This window comes from Pantherophis guttatus, chromosome 2 (genome assembly GCF_059756535.1).
Source record: "Pantherophis guttatus breed Tessera chromosome 2, ASM5975653v1, whole genome shotgun sequence".
Classification (NCBI taxonomy): domain Eukaryota; kingdom Metazoa; phylum Chordata; class Lepidosauria; order Squamata; family Colubridae; genus Pantherophis; species Pantherophis guttatus.
The window spans coordinates 13,280,933-13,308,121 of NC_142064.1; the positions used below are offsets into that span (position 1 = coordinate 13,280,933).

Consider the following 27,189-nt stretch of genomic DNA (forward strand, 5'->3'; position numbering starts at 1 on the left):
CCTTCCATTGGACAACCTTCTAATATGTTACTACTGTGACATCTAACTTTGCTTATATTGTGGTAATTCCAACCCGTCTAGAAGGTCCTTAATTGTAGACTCTCTGGCAAGTCTAAAGTTTTCTATAAGATTCCAGAATTGAACCAAATCTATTTGGGCTAACTTTAATCATTGTAATTACTATACCAAACTTTAGGTAGTCCTCGACTTACAACAGTTTGTTTAGTGACCATTCAATGTTAAAACGGCACTGAGAAAAGTGACTTATGGCCATATTTCACGCTTATGTCCATTGCACCATCCCCGTGGTCACATTATCAAAATTCAGATGCTTGGCAACTGACTCATATTTATGACAGTTGCATTGTGCCTGGGTCATGTGATCAACTTTTGGGACCTTCTGACAAGCAAAGTCAATGGGGGAAGCCAGTCTCGCTTAACAACCGTGTTACTAACTTAACAACTGCGGTGATTCACTTAACGACTTAAAATGGGGCAAAATTCACTTAACAACTGAAATTTTGGGCTCAATTGGGGTCGTAAGCCGAGGACTACCTGTACCCTGTTTCTTGTAAAAAAAAAAATGAAATAAAAACAAAATTCAGGGAGGGGTTTGTAGAAAGGTGTTCTCAGTTTATTTTGTTATGATGAATAGCTTGATATACTAGTCGCCTAATTTGAAGATGGCTGAGATGCATAGACTGCTCTATGCATCTCTTCTCTGGTTTATGTACTGAAAAATACAGACTTGAGACAAAAGCATCTCCAAAGACAAAATTTGTCCAGGATTTTTTTTTTTTCTAAGATCAATTCAGATGATACTTGTATTTATGGTGAACACTTGAATCCCCTGGATGTATTATGTACCTCTCTATTTCATTTTGTAATCATAGTTGAATCCTGGAAAAATACTCCCACAATAAATCAGACATAAAGCTAGCATAAAGTTGTGGGCATTTAAAATGAATAAGTGAAAGTTCTTTGTACAAATCAAAATATATATGTTCTTAAATTAAAATATTATTGTAAATACATATCAGCATCATCACTACCTTAAATGTTTTATATTGCTTTCTAACCAAATTATGGAAAGTAGTATTTTCTGGGAAGACTTTGAAACTTTTCCATGTTCAATTTAAATCTTCTTCATAGAAAACATAAAATACAATATCCTTGAGACGAGAAATCAGTTATATGTTAGCACTTTAGAGAAGTTTCTGCCTGCTTACAGTATAGTTCATACTAGATCAGGGGTGTCAAACTCGATTTCATGAAGGGCCGCATCAGGGGGCCAGGATGGGTGTGGCCAGCTCAAGAACACACGTGTCAGGGCGCCTGTGGTGGCACGAGCGCTCTGCCAGTGAAAACAGGCTCCCGAGCTCCGTTTTCTGTGCAACGGCTCCTGCAACCCTCTGCCAGTGAAAACGGAGCTCGGGTGGGCCGCTGTTTTCACTGGCAGAAGCACTGCAGGCTAGTCCTTTACTGTTTCCAGGGCGGCACTGCAGGCCAGATCTAAGCACCCTGCGGGCCAGATTTGGCCCCCGGGCCTTGAGTTTGACACCCCTGTACCAGATAGTCTGTGATCCACTGAGTCATCTTTTCAGAGCTATTTCCTCACCTGAGCAGAGAAACACAATGACCACAGGAAGGCAAATAAAGTTGCTCATAGTGGGAGCTATGAGCAACTTCCGACTTCCTGCTGGCTTAACCATTGATTTTCCTTGCAGGAAGCTGGCAGGGAGCATTAGATATGACGAGATAGCACTGAAGCAACCACACGTTTGCCAAATTTCATTCCCAGATTTTGGACGCATTATGTACGTTAGGCCATTTGAGGTATATTGAATCAAAAGTGATTGCTCTACAATGCACTGTTTTGCCCAATTGAAGGTTATAAACAGAGTTTTAGTGGTTAGATTATAGATTGCAACACATTAGTGGTTAGATTATAGATTGCAACACATTGCATTTTGCAGTAGTTAAAGCAGGGGTGAAATGCTCCCGGTTCAGACCAGATCACCTGATCCGGTAGCGATGGCGGTGGGTGGTTCGGAGAACCATAGCAAAAATCCCTTCCACACCCCCCATGCCCAACTGAGCCGCGCGATCATCAAAAGCTTTTTTTTTTTAAAAGCATTTTTTCTACAACTTCTTTGGCCAAAAAAAATGCTTTTAAAAGTAAAAAAAAAGCCTCTGGTGATCGCATGGCTCAGCTAGGATCGTCAGAGGCTTTTAAAAGCATTTTTTTTTACAACTTCTTCAGCTGAACAGGTTGTAGAAAAAATGGTTTTAAAAGTAAAAAAAAAGTTGACCACGCCTACTCAGTCACATTACCCCCCCCCCACACACACAGAACTGGTAGTAACAAATTTTACATTTCACCACTGAGTTAAAGATAATGCATTGTATACAGTCATCTAACATGGATGGGTCTGTGAGTTTAATTTCCAGTAGAAGGTTTGAATTCTGTACACATAACCATCTGCGATGTACATGCAAGGAGTTCCATATAGAACAAAACTGATTGTGAACTGCCTTTTGCTAGTCGTTTTATAACTTAGTTCATATTACAGCACAGCACATTTGATAACATTATTGATTCATTTAGATTTATTGGCCATGAAACTCCAGTGCATTCTGGGTGACGCACAAAACTAAACATATTAAAACAGATAAAAATATTAAATCATCAGGGAGTGAGACCAAATCGTTCTAATCACAAAATCTACAAACCAAAACAGTTTTATTTATCGGTATTATAATTAGGACCTAGTTAGCTCCTAAAGCTAATGCATTGTACATGCTTTATGAGATGAATTTCCATTTGAAATTCATAGTATAGCAATAGACTTCTATACCGTTTCACAGTGCTTTTACAGCCCTCTCTAAGTGGTTTACAGAGTCATCCTATTGCCCCCAACAATTTGGGTCCTCTTTTACCCATCTTGGAAGGATGGAAGGCTGAGTCAACCTTGAGCCTGGTGAGATTCGAACTGCCAGTCAGCAGAAGTAGCCTGCAGTACTGCACTGTAACCACTGTGCCACCTCACCTCATGATCTATGTTTAAGTTCCCTACAGAACAAAACTGGTTACATACCGCCTCCTGCTGGTCAACATGCAACATAATTCATATAGCAAGATACCTCATTGGGGAAAGGGGAAGAAACTTTAAAAGCTCGTTACTTTCTGATTTTACATTATTCAAATTGATTGCATAAGCAGGTATTTCTTTGGCTGGAGCAAAGTTGATCTTTACCAGGGGGAACACATACCGAACCCAGCCGTGCCGATGAAGTGAATACTTACGACCACAACTGAGCAAAAAAAAAAAATGTTGTTAAGTGAGTTTTGCTCCATTTTACTACCTTTTCTGTCACAGTTGTTAAGTGAGTAACTGGGGTTGTTCTTTTCAATTTTTCTAGCAGCCAATGGTTTGCAAGATGGTGCACGGACCACTTTTATCTATGTTGACACTCATGCTCAAAACAGGTTGCAAGGCAACCCTGTTTGCTATCTTGCCGATCACAACTAAAACTAGATTAAAAAGAGCACCATTAAATAAGAGTACAGTGAACCAGGTAACTTGTTTTTCATGGTCCATCTGAGCCTAGCACCAGAGGGCAGGACAAGAAACAGTGGATGGAAACTAATCAAGGAGAGAAGCAACCTGGAACTAAGGAGAAACTTCCTAACAGTGAGGACAATTAACCAGTGGAACAGCTTTGCCTTCAGAAGTCATGGGCGCTTCATCACTGGAGGTTTTTAAGAAGAGACTGAACAGTCACCAGTCTGAAATGGTATCGGTTTTCCTGCTTGAACAGGGGGAGAGACTAGAACACCTCCAAGGTCCCTTCCAACTCATTCTATTCTATTCTATTCTATTCTATTCTATTCTATTCTATTCTATTCTATTCTATTTCTATTTCTTTTCTATTCTATTCCAATAATTCTAATTCTAGTCTATTCTATTTCTTTTCTATTCTATTTCTATTTCTTTTCTATTTCTATTCTATTCTAATAATTCTAATTCTATTCTATTCCTATTTCTTTTCTATTTCTATTCTATTTCTTTCTTTTCTATTCCAATAATTCTAATTCTATTCTATTTCTATTCTATTTTATTTCTTTTCTATTTCTTTTCTATTCTGTTCCAATAATTCTAATTCTATTCTATTTCTTTTCTATTCTACAGTATTTCTATACTATTTCTTTTCTATTTTAATAATTCTAATTCTAATTCTATTCTATTTCTTTTCTTTTCTATTTCTATTTCTTTTCTATTTCTTTTTTATTCTATTTATTTCTTTTCTATTCTATTTCTATTCTATTTCTTTTCTTTTCTATTCTAATAATTCTAATTCTATTCTATTTCTTTTCTTCTTTTCTTTTCTTTTCTTTTCTCTTTTTCTATTCTATTCTATTCTATTCTATTCTATTCTATTCTATTCTATTCTATTCTATTCTATTCTATTCTATTCTATTCTATTCCAAATATCCTGCCTGGGGGTAAAATGCACTATCTTTGCCCCACACAGATCAAGTGTAAAGTGATTGCAGTGATGCAACATCCCGGCCGAAAACATCATGTGTTGCATGAACTCTTAAGCGACACGTTGCGACCCATAAAGCGACATTTACGGTTTAATAAAGTCTCCCTGCAAATGGATTGGAACGCAACTGGAGTCTACGGTGTAGAGCACGTGCCAGACTGCTTTCACTTTCAATCTCGAGGACCCCCCCATTCATCATGCTCTCATTTTTACATCCCGGCGCGCACGGCATCTCTATATATCCCCCAATCAGACGCCTTTCCTTTCCGCCCGCTTCCTTGCCTGGTCCAATCCAGGAGTAACAGCCCGTGGATTGGCTATTTCGGCAACCCCGATTAGCATATTCAAATCCTTTCGCCTCCCTTGCCTCTCAGATCTCTGGGATTGAGGGGGAGAGGCGAAGAAGCGGTGGGGATTGGAGGAAAGCGACGACTCGCTTGACGCCGCCCGTTGGCTGAACCTCCTTGTCACTCAGGTAGGAGAGGCCCACCTCTCGAGGTGTCCCTCCCTGCCCCGACCTCGGGCGGTTCATTTGGCGCTGGGGCGTGGAGGCCGAAGGGTGTCAGCAGGTTGTAGATTGGAAACAGCCTCGCAGAAGCCCATCGCTAGAACAAAGAGCTGGATGAGGAGGTGGCTGCTAACCCACTGCGTGGTAATTATTTGTAGGGTGACAAATCAACGTTCTTACCTTGCCATGGCTTCTTTGAAATGGGTTTAGGCACGTATTTTCATCCTGATTTAACTTCCCTTTCAGAACTTCTTTTTTTCCCCGGAGGGCCCCGTCGTTTATCGTCTTTTAAGCATCAGTTTTGGGGGGGGGAAAAGGGTGTCCGTTAAAAAGGTCGTTCTGATTTTTAGGCTGCTGGAGGGCAGGCCCTTATTAAATCCAACACCCCCCCCCCCCGCCCAGGCTGGAATTAGCAAAGACTTTTTCCTAACAGTCCCTTGGTGGCTTTCAGGAGGCTTAAAATGGCATTTTGGATTGGTGGCAGCTTGGTTTCTCTTTCTAAATCCTGGCTCAGAAAAAAAAAAAAAAGCAGGTTGGGTCCCCCAAGTCTGTTTTTATGGGACTACAACTCCTATCATTTCAGCCAAGCCTGCCTTTGGTTGTGGTGACTCTAGTGATGGGAGTTGTGGTCCTACACAGTTGGCAGGTGTTAAGATTGGCTATAACCATCAGTGCTCAAAAATGCTTATATTCCCTAGGATTCTGTTTGTAGGAAGCTCATTCAAAAAAAAATCTATGCTTATTTGATTGTTTTATCCAGTGGTGAAATCCAAATTTTTTTTTTACTACCGGTTCTGTGGGTGTGGCTTGGTGGGCGTGGCAGGGGAAGGATACTGCAAAATCCCCATTCTCTCCTCACTCCTGGGGGAAGGATATTGCAAAATCTCCATTCCCACCCCACTCTGGGCCAGCCAGAGGTGGCATTTGCCGATTCTCCGAACTACTCAAAATGTCTGCTACCGGTTCTCCGAACTACTCAAAATTTCTGCTACCGGTTCTCCAGAGCCTGCTGGATTTCACCCATGGTTTTATCCCACCTTTATTACTTTATAAATAACTCAAGGTGGTGAAGATACATAACGCTCCTTCCTCCTCCTGTTTTTCCCCCACAATCACAACAACAATCCTGTGAGGTGAGTTGGGCTGAGAGAAAATGACTGGCCCAAAGCCACCCAGCTGGCTTTTATGCCTAAAATGGGACTAGAATTCACCGTCTCCTGGTTTCTAGCCTGGAGCCTTAAACAATAGATCAAACTGGCTGTGCTGGACCTGTTTAGATCCTGGAGAGGAGACCACCAGGAAATCCAGACTAGAAAACCACTGGTATATTGTTGCCAAGAAAAAGTACATGGATGTTCATGAAATGCCAAATTGAGTTCAAATAAGAGTTTCTACAGAATAATTGGTGCTAATTATAAGTACCGCTAAGATTAGATTAGATGCCAACTCATTTTCTGTTGGGGAAGACTTGTTCAGCATGGCATTTTGCACTCTACTTTAAAAACCAAGGAAAAATTCCATTAGGCGGATAAATTGCATTCTTGCAGAGCACTTACTGATAATTCAATACACTTTCTCTTCTTGGCAAGCCCTATTAAATATTTGTTTAGGAAAAAGAGACAACACTATTTGATTCAGACAAGTGAGAGTGCATTTGAGAAAGTCTCCCTGCCTATAAATAAGTTTTATTTGGAGTTTATTTAGTTTAAGAAATAATCTGAAATGCCATTTAAAGTTGATGGCAGTTATTCTTGAAACAAAAACGCTGTTGCTAGGAAGGGTTTTGCTTGTTTTTGCTGGATAGCACAGGCTGTTTGGCAGTTTTGTGTTCCAGCTTTTGTCCCGAAACGAACCCTTATTTCCGTTTTAAGTGCCAGGAAATGCAGATTTCAAACTCGGAAACACTTTCTGTGATTATGCTGTGCTAGAGACTGTCATAGATTTTCTTTCTGATTACAGTAATTTTAAGAATGTTTGTAAAAGAAGAAAGAAAAGGGAATTTAGTTTTTAAGAAAATGATAGGGAATGACATTTGTTTAATATGCCACAAAAGTGTGACGTCTGCATAAGAATAACTTTTAAAAACATTTACGGTAATATTTTTTTTAATGCTTGCAGCATTTTAGGATACAATTCTCCATTATACTCCACAGAATATTATTAGTGTTTCTTCACCTTGGCAATTTTAACGTGGGTGGACTTCAACTCCTGGAATTCTCCAGCCAGCATGAGAATTGAAGTCCACTCAACTCACCCAAGGTTGAGAACCATTGGGATAAATTAAATGTTTATTGAACATTAAAACAGTATATAGGTAGTCCTTCACTGCAACCACAATTGTGCCCCAAATTTCCATCGCTAAGCAAGACAGTTGTTAAGTGAGATTTGCCCCATTTTACGATCTTTCTTGCCACAGTTGTTGAGTGAATCATTGGAATTGTTAAATTAATAACATGGTTGTTAAATGAATCTGGCTTCCCCATTGACTTTGCTTGTCAGAGGATTGCAAAAACTAACATGTCATAAATACATTCCAGTTATCAAGTGTCTGAATTTTGTTCAGGTGACCATGGGGATGCTTGTAACAGTTGTAAGAAACTCACTTTTTTCCCAATATTGTGGCAACTTTGAACAGTCACTAAATGGATAGTTGTAAGATGAGGACTATCTATACTGCCTTGGTATGGTCGTACTCCTGACTTTTGTGGGTAGCTCCATATTGGTTCCTTTAGCCCAGTATTATCAATTCTGAGCGGCGCTGAATCTTTGGTTCAACATCTGTCAGGTCATCTGTGGTCTTATCTTTTTAGTAGAGATATGTTGTTTTCAACCTGATCTTCTGCAGATAAAGCTTTTGCTTTCGCTCTCTATATTGCAGTTATTTTCTATAGCTCAAAGGAACGTCTTCCCATACGAGAATGGTAGGCTGCTATTTCTGTAGTTTGGTTGAGGGTGTCCAGGTTCTTCTTTCGACTTTGTTGCTTGGCTTGTTTGCCTGAGCTATCTGCAGACTGGTCCTCTTGCAATCCGGTAGGGACGGAGATCCTTTAAAGCAACGGAAGTGGGTTGGCTTATTTTTGGCACGGAGAATTCCATGCGGTGAAAACAATCAAGCTTATTGCATAGCTGCTATATTGATTCATCATCCATCTCTCAGTGCAGTAGTCATTGGAAAGAAATACGATATAACATAGGTAGTTATTAGGACTGCATTGTGTGAGTTATTCAGTCTCCTATTTTTATTTTCAATATATTTGGGTGGTTTTTTTTTTAACCCTCATTTGAAAAGGATTCTCTTACTGGTAGAAAAGCAATTGTGGCAGGAAAGGGGTTGAAAGGAAAACCTTGCTCTTCGTTGTATAGTCACATCTACAATTTGCAGAGAATGCAGTATTGCTTGCTGACTCTGTCCACTGCCAGGAGTTCGATCCTGACTGGCTCAAGGTGGACTCAGCCTTCCATCCTTCTAAGGTTGGTAAAATGAGGACTCAGATTGTTGGGGGCCATAGGCTCACTCTGTAAACCGCTTAGAGAGAGGGCTGTAAAGCACTGAGAAGTGGTAGCTAAGTAAGTGCTATTGCTATCCAGCTGGAATTATGAATTACGTTGTCAAAGCAAGCCAAGATTCATGATTTAATAACACATTTTGGTTTAAAGTAGGCAAAGGTATTTTTTTCTCCTTAAAAGGAACAATGCTAGTTCTTTTTTCCTTGTTACCCATAATGTCTTTTGCTCATTACAGGAGTTCAGGCTATTGAAAAGCCCAGAACTAAGGGCAAACGTTGGATTTACTTTTAGTAGCTTCGTGATCCTTCTTAATCCAAATACAAGCAGGTGTACAACCACTAAATTTGAAATATAGCAATTGAAAAAGGCAAATTACCAGTCTGCAGATTGGTTCATCTGTTCCATCGAAAATGACAGGTAGGAGAGGAAGGCCTCCTGAAACGGAGCTGCGTGCAGAGTGGATAAAAATCAATGATTTTTTTAAAAAAATCAAAAAAATCAGATTTTTTTGATTTAAATCGGATTTTTTTGATTTTTATCAAATTTATTTTAATAAAAAACTTTTGGGGTAAAAATCTATCGTAAGATAGTTTTCTATTTAAGATACATAAATAATTTAGTTTATTCAGCATGAAATGGAGCTTAGTTATGTAGCATGAGGCTGTATATTCTGCAACACTGGGACTATCGGTGAGTCAACAGTGGGTCAAAGGAGTAGCAGAGATGACAGTTGCTCTTTAAAAATTATGATTTAAATCGAGTTGATTTAAATCAAGCCTTTTTACTAGTGATTTAAATCATGATTTAAATTGTGATTTAAATCAACTCAATTTAAATCAAATCCACTCTGGCTGCGTGTTTGCAATATATTACATGTTTCTGAAGGGATTCTTAGTCGTGGATTCCTGTACCTGCGTTAAACACTCTCATCTGCTTTCTTTTAGAAGTAAATTATGGAAGGAGTTGCTGTTTGGTTCATATCTAAATAGCCAGAAATAATTTATGTGTATCTGGGTATCTTTTGAAATGAGCCATAAAGTGCTGACAGATACCTGCTTGGAAATTGCCCATTTAATAAAGTACAGCCTGTTTTTTTTCTCTGCATGAGTGGTGAGCCACAGTAGCTGGTGTCTGTTTTTTCTCCAGTTTATGAAAGTCCAGTTACTTTAATAATAAAAAAGAGAGGGCACTTTTTTCTGCACCTCAGGCTGCTTCCCAAAAATGTGAAGTCATTCCTCCTGAGTGCTTCTGGTCTCTTGTCGATTAGACAAAATTCTGCCTCAGTTTAGGCTTTAAACTGTGGTGTTATCTCATGTGCGACGACCATATCCCCAAAACTAAAAAGCCCTTTGGATAGAAATGAAATCTGTCTGGAAAAACCATCTACCTTTTCCCTGAGGGGCTAGTTTTCTGCATGCAGGGAGGGTTGATGGGTCTGTTTCCTCAGAGAAAGAGTCAAATTTTTCACGATTCTCTGTGAGGAATTATTTCTAGAGGGAACATTTGATTGTGTGGGTGGAGACCAAAGCTCAGAGTGAGACAGTTGGATTCTCTTCTCAAAGGTGAAGGGTTTTGTTTTACAGGTAGTCTTCGACTTATGACCAACATTGAGCAGAAAATTTCTATTACTAAGCAAGATGGTTGTTAAGCAAATTTTGTCCCATTTGAGGACCTTTCTCGCCAGAGTTGTTAAGTGAATCATTGCAGCTGTTAAATAATAGTTCACTTAGCAGTTAAGTGAATCTGGCTTCCCCATTGACTTTGCTTGTGAGAAGATTGCAAAAGCTGATCGCATGATTCCAGGACACTGCAACCGTCTTAAGTATGAACCGATTGCCAAGCATCTGAATTTTGATTATGGGGCGTTGCAACAGTCATAAGTATGAAAAATGAACATAAGCCTTTTAACTTAACTTTTTTTTCAGTTCTGTTGTTAATTTTGAATGGTCACTCAATGAACTGTTGGAAGTCGAGGACTACCTACCTGTAAAGGCAGAATACCAACAAATCAATGAGGAAGGCATCATATTTGACGAGCTGCAAGAATTGTATGTTGAATTCTATGCAGGCAAGAACAAGAATGGATTTAGAAGCTTTGACAGTTTTAGTGATTTCAAATGCGGCTACATGATGCAACTTATAGGTGGGAAGGATCCCACTGTAGGGAAATATTTGCTTCTAGATAAATGTCCTTTTATAGTGCTCCTGATGAGTTTGAATTGGCTGGCTGCCTCCTTGATAAGGGATTTTTTTTTTCCCTCACAGAAACTAGCTATCATTCTTGCTGCCAGTTTTAAAGAGATGTCTTCTACATACCAAAAAGTATAGGCCAGTGATAGCTAACTTTTTTGCCGTTGCATGCTAAAAGGGGGGGAAGCGCGGGGGGGGGTCACGCACACATGTGCCCACACCCATAATTCAATGCGCCCCGCCCCTACACGCATGTGTGCGCGAACCCCCTTTTGGCATGTGATGGCCCGGTGGGCCCGGTAGGACTGTTTTTCGCCCTCCCCAGGCTCCAGAGGCTTTCTAGGAGCCTGGGGAGGGCAAAAATGGCCTCCCCCCCCGGAGGCCCTCTGGAGGCCAGAAATGGCCCATTTCCTGACTTCCGGTGGGCCCAGAAGGCCTGTTTTTCGCCTTACCCAGGCTCTAGAGGCTTTCTAGGAGCCTGGGGAGAGCAAAAATGGCCTTTCCCACCCCCCTGGAGGCCCTCCGGAGGCTGGGAACAGCTTGTTTTCCGATTTCTGGTGGGACCAGAAGGCCTGAAAATCAGTTGGCCGGCGCACGCATGCGCACTGAACCTGAGCTAGGGCAACACTCATGTGCCCACAGATATGGCTCTGTGTGCCACCTGTGGCACGCATGCCATAGGTTCGCCATCACGGTTATAGGCTGTGCGAAATCAAGACATGAATCTTGACTTATGACCAGTTCTGCAACATCCTTGCAATCACACGATCGCAATTTGCAACTTTTTTTGGTTGGTTTCTGGGCAAATATTCTCATTCCAAAGAATGGATCCACAATGAAGATCACAATGCTTAACAACCACAGTGATTTGCTTAACAGCTGCCCCCCCCAAAAAAGTTATAAAATTCGATCTGTTTATGTGGGTGTCACCATTTACAACGTAATGGCTCACAAATGGAAATTTAATCCTGATTGGGGCCGTAAATTGTGGACTACCCATAGCGTAATAGTTTTTTGTGGGCTTGCTATATGGCCAGATCTAGCCAGTTTCAGCTGATTTTGGAAAGCCAATCTGGGTTGCATTTCGTTAAACCATCATCCCAGGACCGTAACCTGGTTTGTAAACTAAAAAAACAAAGGGAAAAGTTCAAAAGACAACGAAGACAACAATATGGAATTTTGTTGGGCAGTTTTGGGCTTCAGGGCTCTTCAAATGACCCTCAGCACTTGAAGAGGTCAGCCGCAGTTGTTGGTGCAATATTTGGAAATCTGTTACCGTGTTTCCCTGAAAATAAGAACCCCAAAATAAGTGCTTATTTTCGGGGAGGTCTTATTATTTTGGGGCACGTGGAGGAAACCAGAGGAAATGGCGGGGACCAGCTGCGCGTGCGTTTAAATATTTTTGGGGAGGGCTTATTTTCAAGGGGAGGCTTATTTTAGCACATGCACTCAAAAGCCCGATTGGGCTTATTATCAGGGGATGTCTTATTTTTGGGAAAACAGGGTATCTAGACCATGATCACGAAAGTCTGATGTAGAACACTGCAGAACAGAAGCTGTGAGAAAGCCTACAAGAGTATTCAGTTCCTATTTTAAAATAACTTTTTTTATTAAAGAATTTAACAATACTAAAACATAACACAAACCGAAGAGAAAGAAAAGAATAAAAAAAAAAAGTTCAGAAAGGGGAAAAAAAACGAAATAAGAGGAAAGGAATATTTAAAGAAATGACTTCCGACCTTCTTTACAAGAAACGCAGGTTGTCCTCGACTTACGACCACAAGAGAGTCTAAAATTTATGATGTTAAGTGAGACATTTGTTAAGTGAATTTGGTCCCATTTTATGACCTTTCTTGCCACAATTGTTAAGTGAATCCTTGCAGTTGTTAAGTTAGTCACACGGCTGTTAAGTGAATCTGGCTTCTCCATTGACTTTGCTCGTCAGAAAGTCACAAGAAGGGGAATCACATGACCCTGGAATGCTGCAACCGTCGTAAATATGAGTTAGTTGCCAAGCATCCAAAAAACAGTCATAAATCACTTTTTTCAGTGCCGTTGTAACTTTGAACTATCACTAAACGAACTGTTGTAAGTCAAGGACTACCTGAACAAGCAAGTTTACTAATTCTCTATCTTTGATATTAAATTACAGAAATCACTTCTTATAACAACAATGGTCTTGTTCACAAATTCAAAAAAAACATCTAACATTTCTGTCCATTATCAGCAAAAAGGGTTCATGAAAGGGTTTTAAAACGAAGGGTTTTCGTTTTAATCCTGATTCTTTGCTCCTAATATTCTTCCTCTTTGCTTCATTTAGATTTGATCTCCATCCAATTTTTCTTTCTCCCATTTTTGGAGTTTCTTCATAGCTTTAATAGGTCACTTTCATAAATCCAACAACCCATTACCCTAATCATTACCTAGATCAATTTTTATCTCTTGGCTTGTCATTTATATTCCCACTTTATTTCTCATCTCTGTTTTATAGTCCACAACTTGTATTTCATTTTCAGGTATTTGTGCTTGGCTTCAGTTTGTGTTACCTCTGCATACTTTGACCTGTAAATTCTTTAATATTCTTCTTCACACTTTTGGAGGAAGAAATGCTGGACTGAAGATAACTCCACAAAGGATGGAGCTGAACATGGCAGAATGAAGTGGCTGCAAGGCTCTTCAAAACATCTCCAAATAGGGAGAGGATTTGAGTTTACCCACAAGTGCACGCCAGACAGTTTATGTTTGATTTTGTCTTAAGAGGGTTTCAAGACAGAGATAGAAACAAGAGGACTTCAGCTGACAAACCATTCCCATTCTTTAAAAAAAAAAATTATTGAAAGTTTTAAGAACAAGAATAGAAACGAATACAAACTAAAACAGAGCATAAAAGAAAAGAAGAGAAAAAAATGGGGGAAACATGAAAGAAAAAAGAAAAAGGTGTAATAGAAAAAAAGACAAAAAGGTATAAAGAAATAACTTCCAACTTTCTTTAAGCAGTTATAAGTACAATTATAGATTTAATCTATAATTATTTTCCAGTTTTTCCTGTTTTATGGAAAAATCCATAAGGGTTTTCAGTCGGCAATAAACATAGCTACTATCTTTTCTCTAATCAAACAGATCAGTTTGGCCTTCTCAGCAAGTCCTGTCATATTCACCAACCATTCCTTCATTGTAGATATTGCCCCATTCTGATAGACAGACAGACGTATCTCCCAAAACATTGCTTTCAAGTCATTTTGAGGGATTTGAGCTAGGTTAAAAGCGAGAACAAGCTGTCTCTTCAAAATCTCACACTCCTCCTCTTATCTTTAAAACCTTCCAGAATGGTTCAAATAGAAAAAAAAAAATCATTGTGCAAGATGATTTGAGGTTGTCTTCTCTGAATTTATTAAAAACGAAAACGAGCCTCCAAAATTGAGCCGTAAGTTTCTTCCTGATCACCCCACATTGTAGAAGGAACAGCTCAAACTGTGGAGCTAGATGGTGTGGTGGAATTTGGTCTAGAGTTGCCGGACAGAGGTACTTTTTCCCAGGGGGCAAAGAGGCAGCAGAGTTTGGAAGAGAACAAGGACAGGCCTTCCTTAGCAGTTCACAAGAGTATGTCTGTAATTATTGCAGATAGTTGTTTTAGTCTGGCAAGATTCTGTCTGTAGGTGAACAACAATAGAAAAACTACTCAGAAGTAACTTGTTCTTGGTTGCTTGGGCCTGACATATGCTCTGAGAAGTAGGAGCTCCTCACAAGTAAAGGTTAGCAAGAGGATGTTCTAATTTGGTTGATAGTCATGAAGGAACCCTACGTCTTCCAACCCTACGTCCCAAAGGTGCTTTTTTTGTTTTTGCTTGAAGACTTTATAGAATATAGAATAATAGAGTTGGAAGGGATCTTGGAAGTCTTCAAGTCCAACCCCCTGCTTAGGCAGGAAACACTATACCTTTTCAGACAAGTGGTTGTCCAATCTTTTCTTAAAAACTTCCAGTGTTGGAGCATTCACAACTTCTGGAAACAAGTCATTCCACTGATTAATTGTTCTCACTGTCAGGAAAATTTCTCCTTAGTTCTAGGATGCTTCTCTCCTTGATTAGTTTCCATCCGTTGCTTCTTGTCTTGTCCTCAGGGGCTTTGGAGAATAGATTTACCCCCTCTTACTTTGTGGCAGCCCCTGAGATATTGGAAGGCTGCTATCATGTCACCCCCCACCCCCCAGTCCTTCTTTTCGTTTCACTCTCATCCAAGAAACCTCTCCAGCTTCTTGGATGAGAAGCGAAACATTTTCAAGCAAAAGCAAAGACCGTCCAATTGCCTTTTGAAGAAGCACCTTTGGGACAGAAGCACCTGGATGATTGAGAGTCTCCATAGACACTTCCAACTCTGTGGTATTTTGATTCTCAGGAAGAAGGTCATTTTTCTGCTTCATTCCTGGCCACCTACGATTAACTCTAACCTGGTTCTCATTGTAGATCCTACCCATCCTAAACATTTCTGCATGAGGCACGCTCCTGAGCAGTTAGGAGACACTGTCCTTGGTGCTTATAGCTAGCATCCTGCTTCTTTTCTTCCCACCGTAAATAAGATTAGAGCCCTACATCAGGGGTGAAATGCTCCCGGTTCGGACCGAATCGCCAGATCTGGTAGTGATGGAGGCGGGTGGTTCGGAGAACCGGTAGCAAAAATCCCTGCCCCACCCCCCCATGCCCAGCTGAGCCGCACAATCATCAGAGGCTTTTTCTTTTAATTTTTAAAAGCATTTTTTCTACAACCTCTTCGGCCGAAAAAATGCTTTTAAAAGTAAAAAAAGAGGCTTTTTTTCTTTTAAATGCCTCTGACGATCCAAGCTGAGTTGCCTGATCAGCAGAGGCTTTTAAAAGAAAAAAAAGCTTCTGCCGATCAGGCAACTCAGCTGGGATCGTCGGAGCCTTTTGAAAGCATTTTTTCTACAACCTCTTCGCCGAAGAGGTTGCAGAAAAAATGGTTTTAAAAGTAAAAAAAAAAAAAAATTGGCCACGTCCACCCAGTCACATTACCCTCCACCACCAAGCCACGCCCACAGAACCGGTAGTAACAAATTTTAGATTTCACCACTGCCCTACATATTGATTTGTTATGCAATGGATGGAGCCTGACTGCTTTCAATGACTAACTTTCCTTAACCCAATGTTCCTCAGCTGTGCTGGGACTACAACTGGCTGGGAGGTTGGAGAAAGGCTCACTTAGGCTAGGCTTTCCTGCGCCCACTTTTGAACATTTTGGGTTGGGCCCCAACTCTGCTGTTTCTTCTTTTCCTCACAGTTTTTCTTCCTCATCAACACCACTTCCCTTAGCCTGCACTCTCAGCCAATGTCTTCTCTCTCGAAAGGGGAACCCTTATTTTGAAGCAGAATTGGGACTATTGTTTCTTGCACCAGCCTAAATGTGGACGATTCTGTCTCTCTGTCTGCCAACCTTGCCTGCCTACCTACATATCTACTTAGCTACCTATCTGCCTGCCTGCCTGCCTGCTTTCCTATCTGCCTGCTTGCCTCCCTTCCTACTTCTTTATCTACCTACCTACCTGCTTGCTTACCTATCTGCCTGCCTACCTACTTATCTATCGTAACTACCTGTCTATCTGCCTGCCTGCCTGCCTACCTACCTACTTACCTATCTACCTATCTATCTGCCTGCCTGCTTACCTGTCTGCCTGCCTACCAACCTATCTGCTTTTCTGCCTTCCTACCTACCTACTTACCGATCTGCCTGCCTGCCTGCTTGCTTACCTATCTGCCTGCCTATCTACTTACTTACCTATCTGCCTGCCTGCCTGTCTCCCTGCTGTTCTGTCCCCAACCACACGCACACACACCAACAGACGTTCAAGAGTTAAAGACCAAACCAGCCAGCAAAATCCTTTTCCTTATGATAACGGAACTTGGCAACAACCTAGTGGCTGCCTGCCAAGAGTTTATTATTTACAAAGAGGAGAGATAACTTCTCCCCACTTCTGATACATTAAAAGAAACAGTTCAATAATTATGGAGTCAATCAAGTCCAGAGATAATCCAGCAAAGTCTATAGCCAAAAGTCCGGCAATGCAGAATGGCGTGGAAGCTTTCAGCTTTGTTCGTCACAAGGTTTGACTGGCCACCACGCTCCCTTTTATATCCTGTGGGGTGTGGTCCAGTGACTCAGCCTAATCTCGGGCACGCCTTTTCTTCTGTTGCGCGCGCTTATCTTTGTAATGCTGGCGTGGATCTAGCCAAGACTCATTACCCTCATCACTGTCCATCTGTGGCTGTGTGGACGTGCTTGGCTCCGGCCCTATCTCTTGCCCTTCAGCGGACACCGAAGGCATTGCCAGAGAGGAGGGTCCTGGAGTGGGAGGCCTTGCCAACTCCTCTCCTTCACTCTCGGAGTCCTCTCCTGCCAATGACACAGGCTCAGATAACGGAGCCAGAACACCTGCCTACCTACTTGTCTATCTGCCTGACTGCCTACCTACTTCCCTACCTGCCTATCTACCTGTCTGCCTGCCTGCCTGCCTACTTGTCTGCCTCCCTCCCTGCCTATCTGCCTGCTTACTTACCTGTACTGCCTACCTACCTATTTAGATAGATGTCAGCCCTCCCAGGTGAAAGAGTGGATGAACTAAATTCTACTTTATTGCAAGACTACATTAACAGAATTTTGCAAGTTGGAAAATACACACTTCCTGCCTGCCACTTTTAACTGCCTGATCTATTAGGGCAGGTCCTTTCTCAGTTTCCTTCTGTGCGTGTTAAGCAACTGTGGACTCCTGCCCCTGATTGGATTGTTTCCTTGTGTCTCTCCTTCTCTTTCCTTGAAAGCTACTACTATAATGCAGGGGTCTCCAACCTTGGCAACTTTTAAGAGTTGTGGACTTCAACTCCCAGAATTCCTCAGCCAGCTTTGCTGAGGAATTCTGGGAGTTGAAGTCCACAAGTCTTAAAGTTGCCAAGGTTGGAGACTCCTGCTCTAGAGCAAAGGGGTTCTAGAGTAGTCCTTGACTTACAACCATTCGTTTAGCAGCTCTTCAAAGTTACGACGGCACTGGAGAAAATGACTTGTGACTGGTCCTCGCACGTAATGATCATTACAGCATCCCCATTGTCACGTGATCAAACTTTGAGTGCATGGCATATATTTGCAACATTTGCAGGATCCTGGGGTCATGTGATCACCATTTGTGACCTTCCCAGCTGGATTCCAACAGATGAAGTCAGTGGGGAAGCTGGATTTGCTTAACGACTGTGTGATTAATTTAACTGCAGTGGTTCATTTAATAACCATGGGGGAAAAAAGGTCATAAAATCAGGAATGATCCACTTAATAATTATTTTCCTTACCCATGGAAATTCTGGTTTGAATTGGGGTCATAAATTAAGGACTAGCTGTATTGAATTTGCCTTATATATTTCAGGCCTGGTTGATGCATCCCTTTAAATTGCAATGTAGTTTGTGAATCAACCAGTGTTAAGTTTGTTCAGCAAATTATAAATAAACCAGAACACATTCAAGGAACCATGGATAAATGGATCATGGTTCAGTGCACTGCAACAATCTAACTCTAATGTGTTGACAAGTTTTGAACAAAATTTAAACCCCGTATGATTCTCTTTATTCACCTACAGCAGGGATGTCAAACATGCATTGTCATGGCATCATCACGTGACGTATCTGGACTTTTTTCCGCTTCACTAAACTGGGCAGGGGCGGAGCCAGCACATGACGCATCTGGCCCGCGGGCCATGAGTTTGACACCCCTGACCTACAACATCTCAATTTGCAAAGTGGATTTATTACTGTTTCCTTCTACAGGCCTTCTGTCTACTCTGTGTTGCTTGTTAATTTGCTCTAAAACAATTAATTCCTGCAGGCCACTAAGATTTGGTCTGCATCCACCTAGTTCATCGTGATGCCTTATCATTCTACGCAAAGCTGCTTTTGTTTCTAATACCCAGTTTCCAACTGGTTGGTTGCTAAGCAGTGAGTAAATAAACTTAGCCTTCTGAACTAGTCTGGTTCCTACCGAAAGTAACAAGTTAGGCAACAATTCAAAGATACGATTTGTAATTTAGGAGGCAAAATTGATTTTGCACCCACGCACAAGTTTAAGCGGGCAACTACGCACTGTGGTTACAAAAATATTATTTTTAAAAAAAACACAAAAAAACCCAGGCATGTTAGCTTCCTTTGTTCTTGTCAAAAATATCCAAAGGACCTTTAAGTTACTGGCAACAAATGAGATAATTTATGAGCATATCGTTGCTTTATATAATGTGGAACAGAATCTGATTTCAAGGGCAGAGTGCATAATTTTAGCCCAGCATACCAATTCATAATTGAGTAACATGATATTGCATCTAGAATGTTAGCCTTTGTAAAGTTAATTAGTAACCTGAAACCTGGAGGAATGTGATATCATGGAGCAACTTGTAAGAATTTAATAGTTTAACTTAGAAATAAATGCACCACTGCATTTATACAGAGTGACTTTCTGATTATTTTGTTGAAAAAAAGATAAATCACATTATTTTTGTTGGAAGCAAAATACTACACTACCTTTGATGATCAAGGGGCCACAGTTAACGTTTTGGGAGAACGAGAGATTCCAGGGGTTTAGGGCACTGATGCTAAACAGCTGAAGTTGTTCCTATAGGTTTGGTTTGGCATAGGTAAGAGTTTTCTCGTTATGTTTTAAAGTTTAAACTATATTATATCAAGAGCCTGGTGGCGCAGCAGACTAATAGCCTGTTATTATCATCCAGCTGCCTGCAATTACTGCTAGTTCGAATCTCCCCAGGCTCAAGGTTGACTCAGCCTTCCATCCTTTCTAAGGTAGGTAAATTGAGGACCCAGTTTGTGGGGGCAATAAGCTGACTTTATATAAATATACAAAAATATGAAGGCTATTGCTTAACGCGTTGTAAGCCGCCCTGAGTCTCCGGAGAAGGGCGGCATATAAATCAAATTAAAAAAAAAAAATTAAGCTTAATCTGAATCTATCTGAGTAAGAAATTTATGGCTTTCCAGATGTTGCTGAATTTCCACTCCTATTGGAACTATTGGTGAGAGACCCTGTACAGATAGTCCTCAACGTATGACCATGCTGGCTTAGGGATTCTGGGAGTTGAAATCCACAGGTCATAAGGGCAATGGTTCCCTATCCCTGATTATAGGATACCAACGTCTTTGTCAGCTTCACCAAGTCAACCAGAGCAGAAAATCAACTCCACCACAAGGCTAGAGCGACAGTTTATTAAAAGTCATTTATTTATTTCATTAATTTTTATTTATTTATTTATTTATATGCCGCCCTTCTCCGGAGACTCAGGGCGGCTTACAATGCGTTAAGCAATAGCCTTCATACTTTTGTACATTTATACAAAGTCAGCTTATTGCCCCCACAAACTGGGTCCTCATTTAACCTACCTTAGAAAGGATGGAAGGCTGAGTCAACCTTGAGCCTGGCGAGATTCGATCTTACTTTAATTGCAGACAGCTGGTGTTAAATTACAGTGCTCTGTCTGTTGAGCTATCCAGGCTCCTAATTTACTAAACCTATATGCCACTCATCTCTCTATCAAGTGACTCTGGGCTGCTTACAATACCATAAATAGCAGCCCGAAGCATTTATAGAATGGAAACATTTAAACCTCGGACATCAAACGTTAAACCATTCATTTCAAATTAATATTAAAACGGATAAAAAGACCAGTATGTAAACCGGGTGGAAGGAGAATTTTCTCCTGATCCCTGCAGAATGGGCTGCGTCCATTGTGGCTAGTAAACAAAGCCAGATTTGTTTCAATTTAGTTTCTGAACGTTTCGTTACCAGACTAGGTAATGTCATCAGCAGGATTGCCATTCCCGTCGGGGTGAGATAGTGCCTCAGATAACCTGGACCAGTGGTGGGTTGCCCCCGGTTCGGACTGGTTCGCAAGAACCGGTAGTAAAATCGGCAGGAGGCTCCGCCCACTGACCCGGACGTCGTCATAGGCGATCTGTGTATGCACGATGTGAACCGGTAGTAAAGGTAAGTAGAACCCATCCCTGACCTGGACCCTGGCTATAATAACAGAACCTTACAAACTTGGAAGTTGTTTTGCTTCCCCTCCATCTTTTAACCCTAGTGAACCAGGAGGACACTTCCAAGTAGTCCTCAACTTACAAAAGTTCACTTAGTGAACATTCGAAGTTACAACAGCGCTGAAAAAAGTAACGTACAACCGTTTTTCACAGTTAGGAATGTTTCAGCATCCCCACGGTCACATCATTTGCATTCAGATGCTTGACATATATGACGGTTGCACATATATGACGGTTGCAGACTGCCCCGGAGGTCACGTAATCAGCCTCTGCAACCTTCTGAAAAATCAAAGTCAATGGGGATGCAAAATTCACTTAACCACCGGGTTACTAACTTAACAGCTGCAGTGATTCGCTTAACAACTGTGGCAGGAAAAGTTGTAAAATGGGGCAAAACTCACTTAACAAATGTCTCACTTAGCAGCAGAAATTTGAGCTCCATTGTGTTCGTAAGTTGAGGACTACCTGTATTATCTTGCTTCCTAGGTGTTAAATAATGCATAGAACAATTAAGGCCTCCTTCCTTATTGTACACTCTACAAGCCGTTGTCCGCAAAGGCTACTTAAAATGTAAGGAGATTCCATTCCCCTTTGATATTTGCTGACAAATTCAACTACAGTGGTCCTCGACTTAATAGCAATTTGTTTAGTGATTGTCCAAAGTTATAACACCACCCCAAAAAGTGACTGTTTTTCACAGTCATGAGCATTGCAGCATCTCTCTGGTTGCACAATCAAAATTCAGGCACTTGACAATCGGCAATCAAAATTCAGATGCTTGGCAACTGACTCATATTTACGACGGTTGCAGTGTCCCGGGGTCATGTGATCACCTTTTGACGACCTTCTGACAAGCAAAGTCAATAGGGAAGCCAGATTCACTTAACAACCATGTTGCTCACATAACGACTGCAGTGATTCACTTAACAACTGTGACAAGAAAGGTTGTAAAATGGGGCAAAGCTCACTTAACTGTCTCACTTAGCAACAGAAATGTTGGGCTCAGTTGTGGTCCTAAATCAAGAACTACCTCTTATTTTATATTCATTCACTTACTACCTCCTGTCTGGGGTGTTTTCATGAAGGAAGGTGGTACGTTTCCCTGCTGCAGGAGCAGGGGTGAGTTTCACTTATCTTTACCACCGGTTCGCCACGTGCGCACACTGTCTACGCATGCGCCTGGCCTTCCACATATGCACTTTGCTTGCTTGCACACCTTCCGCACATGCGCCCAGCCTCGAAAACGTGCCTTAAATAGCATGACTTGGAGCCTGGGCAGGCGGGCAGGCCCATCTGTGATCGCCGATACTAGTTTACCTGAATCGATGCGAACTGGCTGAATACCACTTCTGCGCATGGAAGAAACAGTGGAAGGGTTGCAGAAATGATCTGTTCCTCCATTGAGTTCCACTTTGGCTTCGTTCAAGACAACGTTAGGACTAACCAATGGTGCTGGAACTGGACAATATTTGGGAAGGAAGGATAAACCATTGATATTGCAGAGAAATAACTTTTTTTTTTTAATACTGTTAGCTATGGGGCACTCGCCCCAGTGGGAAGGTGGACCTGGATGGTAAGATATCATGGATTAAGCAATGGGAACATCTGCTGATGACATTGGAAAGTGGGTGTTTCAGAACAGGTGACAAGCTCACCAAACAAGATTAGAATAGAATTTTTATTGGCCAAGTGTGATTGGACCCACAAGGAATTTGTCTTGGTGCATATGCTCTCGGTGTACATCAAAGAAAAGACACGTTCATCAAAAATCATAAGGTACAACACTTAATGATAGTCGTAGGGTACAAATAAGCAATCAGGAAACAACATCAATATAAATCGTAAGGATACAAGCAACAAAGTTACAGTCATACAGTCATAAGCGGAAGGAGATGGGTGGTGATGGAAGATTAATAGTAGTGCAAACTTAGTAAAGAGTTTGAGAGTGTTGAGGGAATTATTTGTTTAGCAGAGTGATGGCGTTCGGGAAAAAACTCTTCTTTCCAAGCAGTGACCTTAGGCTAGGACAATTGTTGCCTGCTGTTGGCGCCCAGCTGCTATTTATAGGTATTGTCTAACAAAACACCAAGGCCTTTGCAGACAATGACTTTGGGCTAGACATGATTGATGTTCTAAGGCAGTAGAGACGCTCTTGGCCTCTGCCAAGGAGGATACAACAGCTCTTGAAGACTGGGAGTTGCAGGAGAAGGTCATATCCCAGCTAGATGTCAGGAAGGAATTTGAAGACGGCCGTTTTTTGAAGATGATGGTTTGTTGGGATCTGTTCCTCATTCTAGCCCAAGAGAGCCACTTGAGTGAAGACACAATTAGCACCTGAATTTAACAACTGGAAGGATCTGAACTTTGTTGGCAGCACAATTGGGCAACATGGGTGGGAGGAGATGCCTGGTTGCAAAAGATTTAGGCTCTTTCTTTCTTTCTTTCTTTCTTTCTTTCTTTCTTTCTTTCTTTCTTTCTTTCTTTCTTTCTTTCTTTCTTTCTTTCTTTCTTTCCCCTCCCTCCCTCCTTTCCTCCCTTACCCCACCTTCTCCCTCCCTCCCTCCCTCCCAAATATATTTGCCATCCATCTATAGTATAGTATAGTATAGTATAGTATAGTATAGTATAGTTATAGTTATAGTTATAGTTATAGTTATAGTTTAGTTATAGTTATAGTTATACAGTATAGTATAGTACAGTACAGTACAGTATAGCATTTATTGTCATTGTACATCATCTATACAATGAAAATGGTTTTAGTCTCACTGGTGCAATCCATGACAAAAAATACAAACAACATAAATAGTATAAAGAATAATCCCTATGCAAGTAATTGGGGGGGGGGGGAGAGAAAAAGAAAGAAAAAGAAAAACTAGTCATACATTTCCACGTGTCCGTGGAGTGATTGTGGTTGTGTTTAAGAGTCTGACAGCCCAAGGATAGAAACTGTTTTTAAACCTATTTGTTTAGCTGGCTATGCTTCGATGTCTTCTGTCCGATGGTAGAAGTGCGAAGAGACACTGACCAGGGTGTGAATCATCTCTGAGTATCTTTCTTAGTTTGCTAAAGCAGCGAGACCTGGGGATGTCATCCAGTGGTGTTAGAGGGCAGCCAATGGTTTAAATAACACAGTTTAGCCATCAATGAGCAGAGGTTGAGTCTTGATGTTGCTTGCATCTGTGGATCCTTCTTTAAGGATCTCTTGTGTGGGTTTAATTCAGGGGTGAAATGTAAAATTTGTTACTACCGGTTCTGTGGGCGTGGCTTGGTGGGGGTGGGTAATGTGACTGGGTGGGCGTGGCCAACTTTTTTTTTTTAACTTTTCAAAGCATTTTTTCTAATGCTTTGAAAAGCCTCTCTGACGATCAGGCAACTCAGCTGGGATCGTCAGAGACTTTTCAAAGCATTTTTTAAACCACCTCTTTGGCCAAGAGGTTGCAGAAAAAAATGCTTTGAAAAGCCTCTGACTATCCCAGCTGAGCCGCGCGATCATCAGAGGCTTTTTTTTTTTACTTTTAAAAGCATTTTTTTGTCGGAAGAGGTTGTAGAAAAATGTTTTTAAAAGTAAAAAAAAAAAGCCTCTGATGATCCTGCGGCTCAGCTGGGCATGGTGGAGGGGGTGGGGGCGCAGGGATTTTTGCTACCGGTTCTTCAAACCACCTGCCGCCATTGCTACCGGATCAGACGATCCGGTTTGAACCGGGAGCATTTCACCCCTGGTTTAATTCCAAGTATGAGAATCCTGTTTTGGGATCTCCTCTTTACGTCTTCAGCCATTGAACTAAAAAAGCTTGCTAGCTGTGAACTGTGTATCCAGGGTTGGCTACCAATCTCGTGTTCTCCAGCTGTTTCTTTTGCTTTCACTTTGCAGTAAAACAACGCAGAGTATTTCAAGTAAATTATAGCCATTACTGTAAAACAGTGCCTAGCGAAGTAAATGTTCCGAGGAACTGAAACTGGAATTTGCCTCTGTCAAAGGGATAAAGGAACAGTTCCCTTTTCTTGGCTTACAAAGTAACCTTCCCAAACTGATCACCTTTGAGATAAATTGGGCCACAGTTGTCAACGTCTCTGTGCCCCAGTCAGTGGTGGCACCATTTCTACCTGGGAAGTACAGTACAAACACTCTCCAAGGCTACATTCTTGGAAAGGTCCAAAGTATGCTGAAAAGTGACTCATGAGCCTCCTAACGACCATTGATACAGAGGGAGAAAGCAACCTCTGAACGCCCTTATATAGTGCCGTTCACGCAACATCAAACATAGCACATTATACAGTATTTATCCATTAGATTTATACCACAGCAATATGGTATAAATAGCTACTTCAGCTGACTGCTTAGCTGCAGTTCGGCAGTTCAAATCTCACCTGCTCAAGGTTGACTCAGCCTTCCATCCTTCCGAGGTGGGTAAAATGAGGACCCAGATTGTTGGGGAGCAATAGGCTGACTCTGTAAACTGCTTGGAGAGGGCTGTAAAAGCACTATGAAGCGGTATGTAAGTCTTAAGTGCTATTGCTATTGCTGCTAAGCAACCTCTTAAGTTTGCAGCCCTTGCAAAGCTCAGCATTCCCACCCAACACACTTTTGGGAAATCTAGATGTTGCAAATACAACTCATGCAGGGCGTCCTAGATTGAGAAACGCCAAATTGCAGAATGAAACATTGGCTTGGAGCAAGAGTCTCTAAACTTGGCAACTTTAAGACTTGTGGACGTCAACTCCCAGAATTCCCCATGCTGGCTGGGGAATTCTGGGAGTTGAAGTCCATGTATCTTAAATTTTCCATGGCTGAGAAACACTGCTGTAAAGAACACAGAACAAAAGAGCCGAAGAGTTTTTTTCATAGCGTAACAATATACCATAAAACCCACCTGAAAGGCTTCTACTGGAAAGAATACTCTAACATTGATTTCTTCCTTTGAATCATTTATATCCCTTTAAAAAAAAAATCTTTTGTCTTATTTATAAACAATCTTTTTTTTTTCCAAACAGCCGTTTCCTGTTTAACTAAAATTGAAAAATCCTGCTATTTTTATACGTCTGCTTGTATATCTACATTTTGAAACAAACAGTACTATTCCATTTTCTCTTTTTCCCCTCTCCTAGGCAAACTATACATAATGTTTTCCCGGTTAAGAATAGCCGTTTCCCCCTGCACGTTGGCACATCGTAGCATGCATAGGAGGGAAAAAGGGAAGCCTTTGATGCTTAACCCCAGGACAAACAAGGTAAATATCATGGATGTATTGTACTAGGGCTGTGAAGCTTAAAGTAAGGCGGAAGACTGTTGCAAGGGCTTTTGAGTTTACTGTGTTTTCCCAAAAATAAGACCCTGTCTTATATTTTTTTGAACCCCAAAATAAGCGCTTGGCCTTATTTTCAGGGAGGTCTTATTATTTTGGGGCGCATGGAGCAAGACTTGCTGTGCACTTGCTGTTTTACCTGATTTCCAGCTCTGTCTCCCTAACCCTAATCAGAGGAAATAGCGGGGTCAGGCTGTGCATGCGCTTAAATATTTTTGGGGAGGGCTTATTTCCAGGGAGAGCTATTTTGAGTATGCGTTCAAAAGCCCGATTTGGCTTATTATCAGGGGATGTCTTATTTTCAGGGAAAACACGGTAGACATTGGGCAGCGCCAGATATTAAAAGAGTGACAGAGGGAGAAGCTGAGCCTGGATAGCTCAACAGACTAAAAGCTTGTTATTAACATTCAGCTGTCTGCAATTAGTAAGTTTGAATCTTGCCAGGCTCAAGGTTGACTCAGCCTTCCATCCGTTCTAAGGTAGGTAAATTGAGGACCCGGTTGTGGGGGCAATAAGCTGACTTTGTATAAATATACAAAAGTATGAAGGCTATTGCTTAATGCATTGTAAGCCGCCCTGAGTCTCCGGAGAAAGGCGGCATATAAATCAAATAAAAATAAAAAAATAAAAACATTGAGCAGATCCAGAATGGCCACAGTCTGTTGACGGTTAGTAACTAGAGTTGTAATGTGGACAATTGTAATCCCCTTTTGTGCTGTATTATTGGGTCACTTTTTGTGGTCCTACTGTATGATGTGGAAGGTAAGCAAGTCTGCAGTTGACCAAGCTTGTGTCATATCGTGTTATAGAAAGTTTGTTTAACCATGGATTGCTGAATAAGTTACGGTTTGGCTGGTTTCACGCAATATCGTGCAACAGAATAGCACAGCCTATTCTAGTCAGGGTTTTGGTCATTTTGGTGGCAAGAGAAAGGGAATAAAATGGGGAGAAATTGGAGTTTCTTTAGGCAAAGGTAAGACAGAACAGTTGTTTGGTCAACTGATTCCCTGAGATTCTTTTGGTGAGAAAAATAAATGTCTT

The 27,189-nt window shown here is 41.2% G+C and overlaps 1 protein-coding gene across 1 annotated transcript in view; it reads left to right on the plus strand.

Annotated features, from left to right (window-relative positions):
- The first annotated feature begins 5,028 nt into the window (after positions 1-5,028).
- Positions 5,029-27,189, plus strand: part of ME2 (malic enzyme 2) — a 51,850-nt gene continuing 29,689 nt past the window's right edge. The window contains exons 1-2 of the mRNA XM_060690750.2: positions 5,029-5,203; positions 25,952-26,073. Coding sequence (XP_060546733.2) covers positions 25,966-26,073 — 108 coding nt within the window. The 5' untranslated portion in view covers positions 5,029-5,203; positions 25,952-25,965. The remainder of the gene's footprint in view (positions 5,204-25,951; positions 26,074-27,189) is intronic.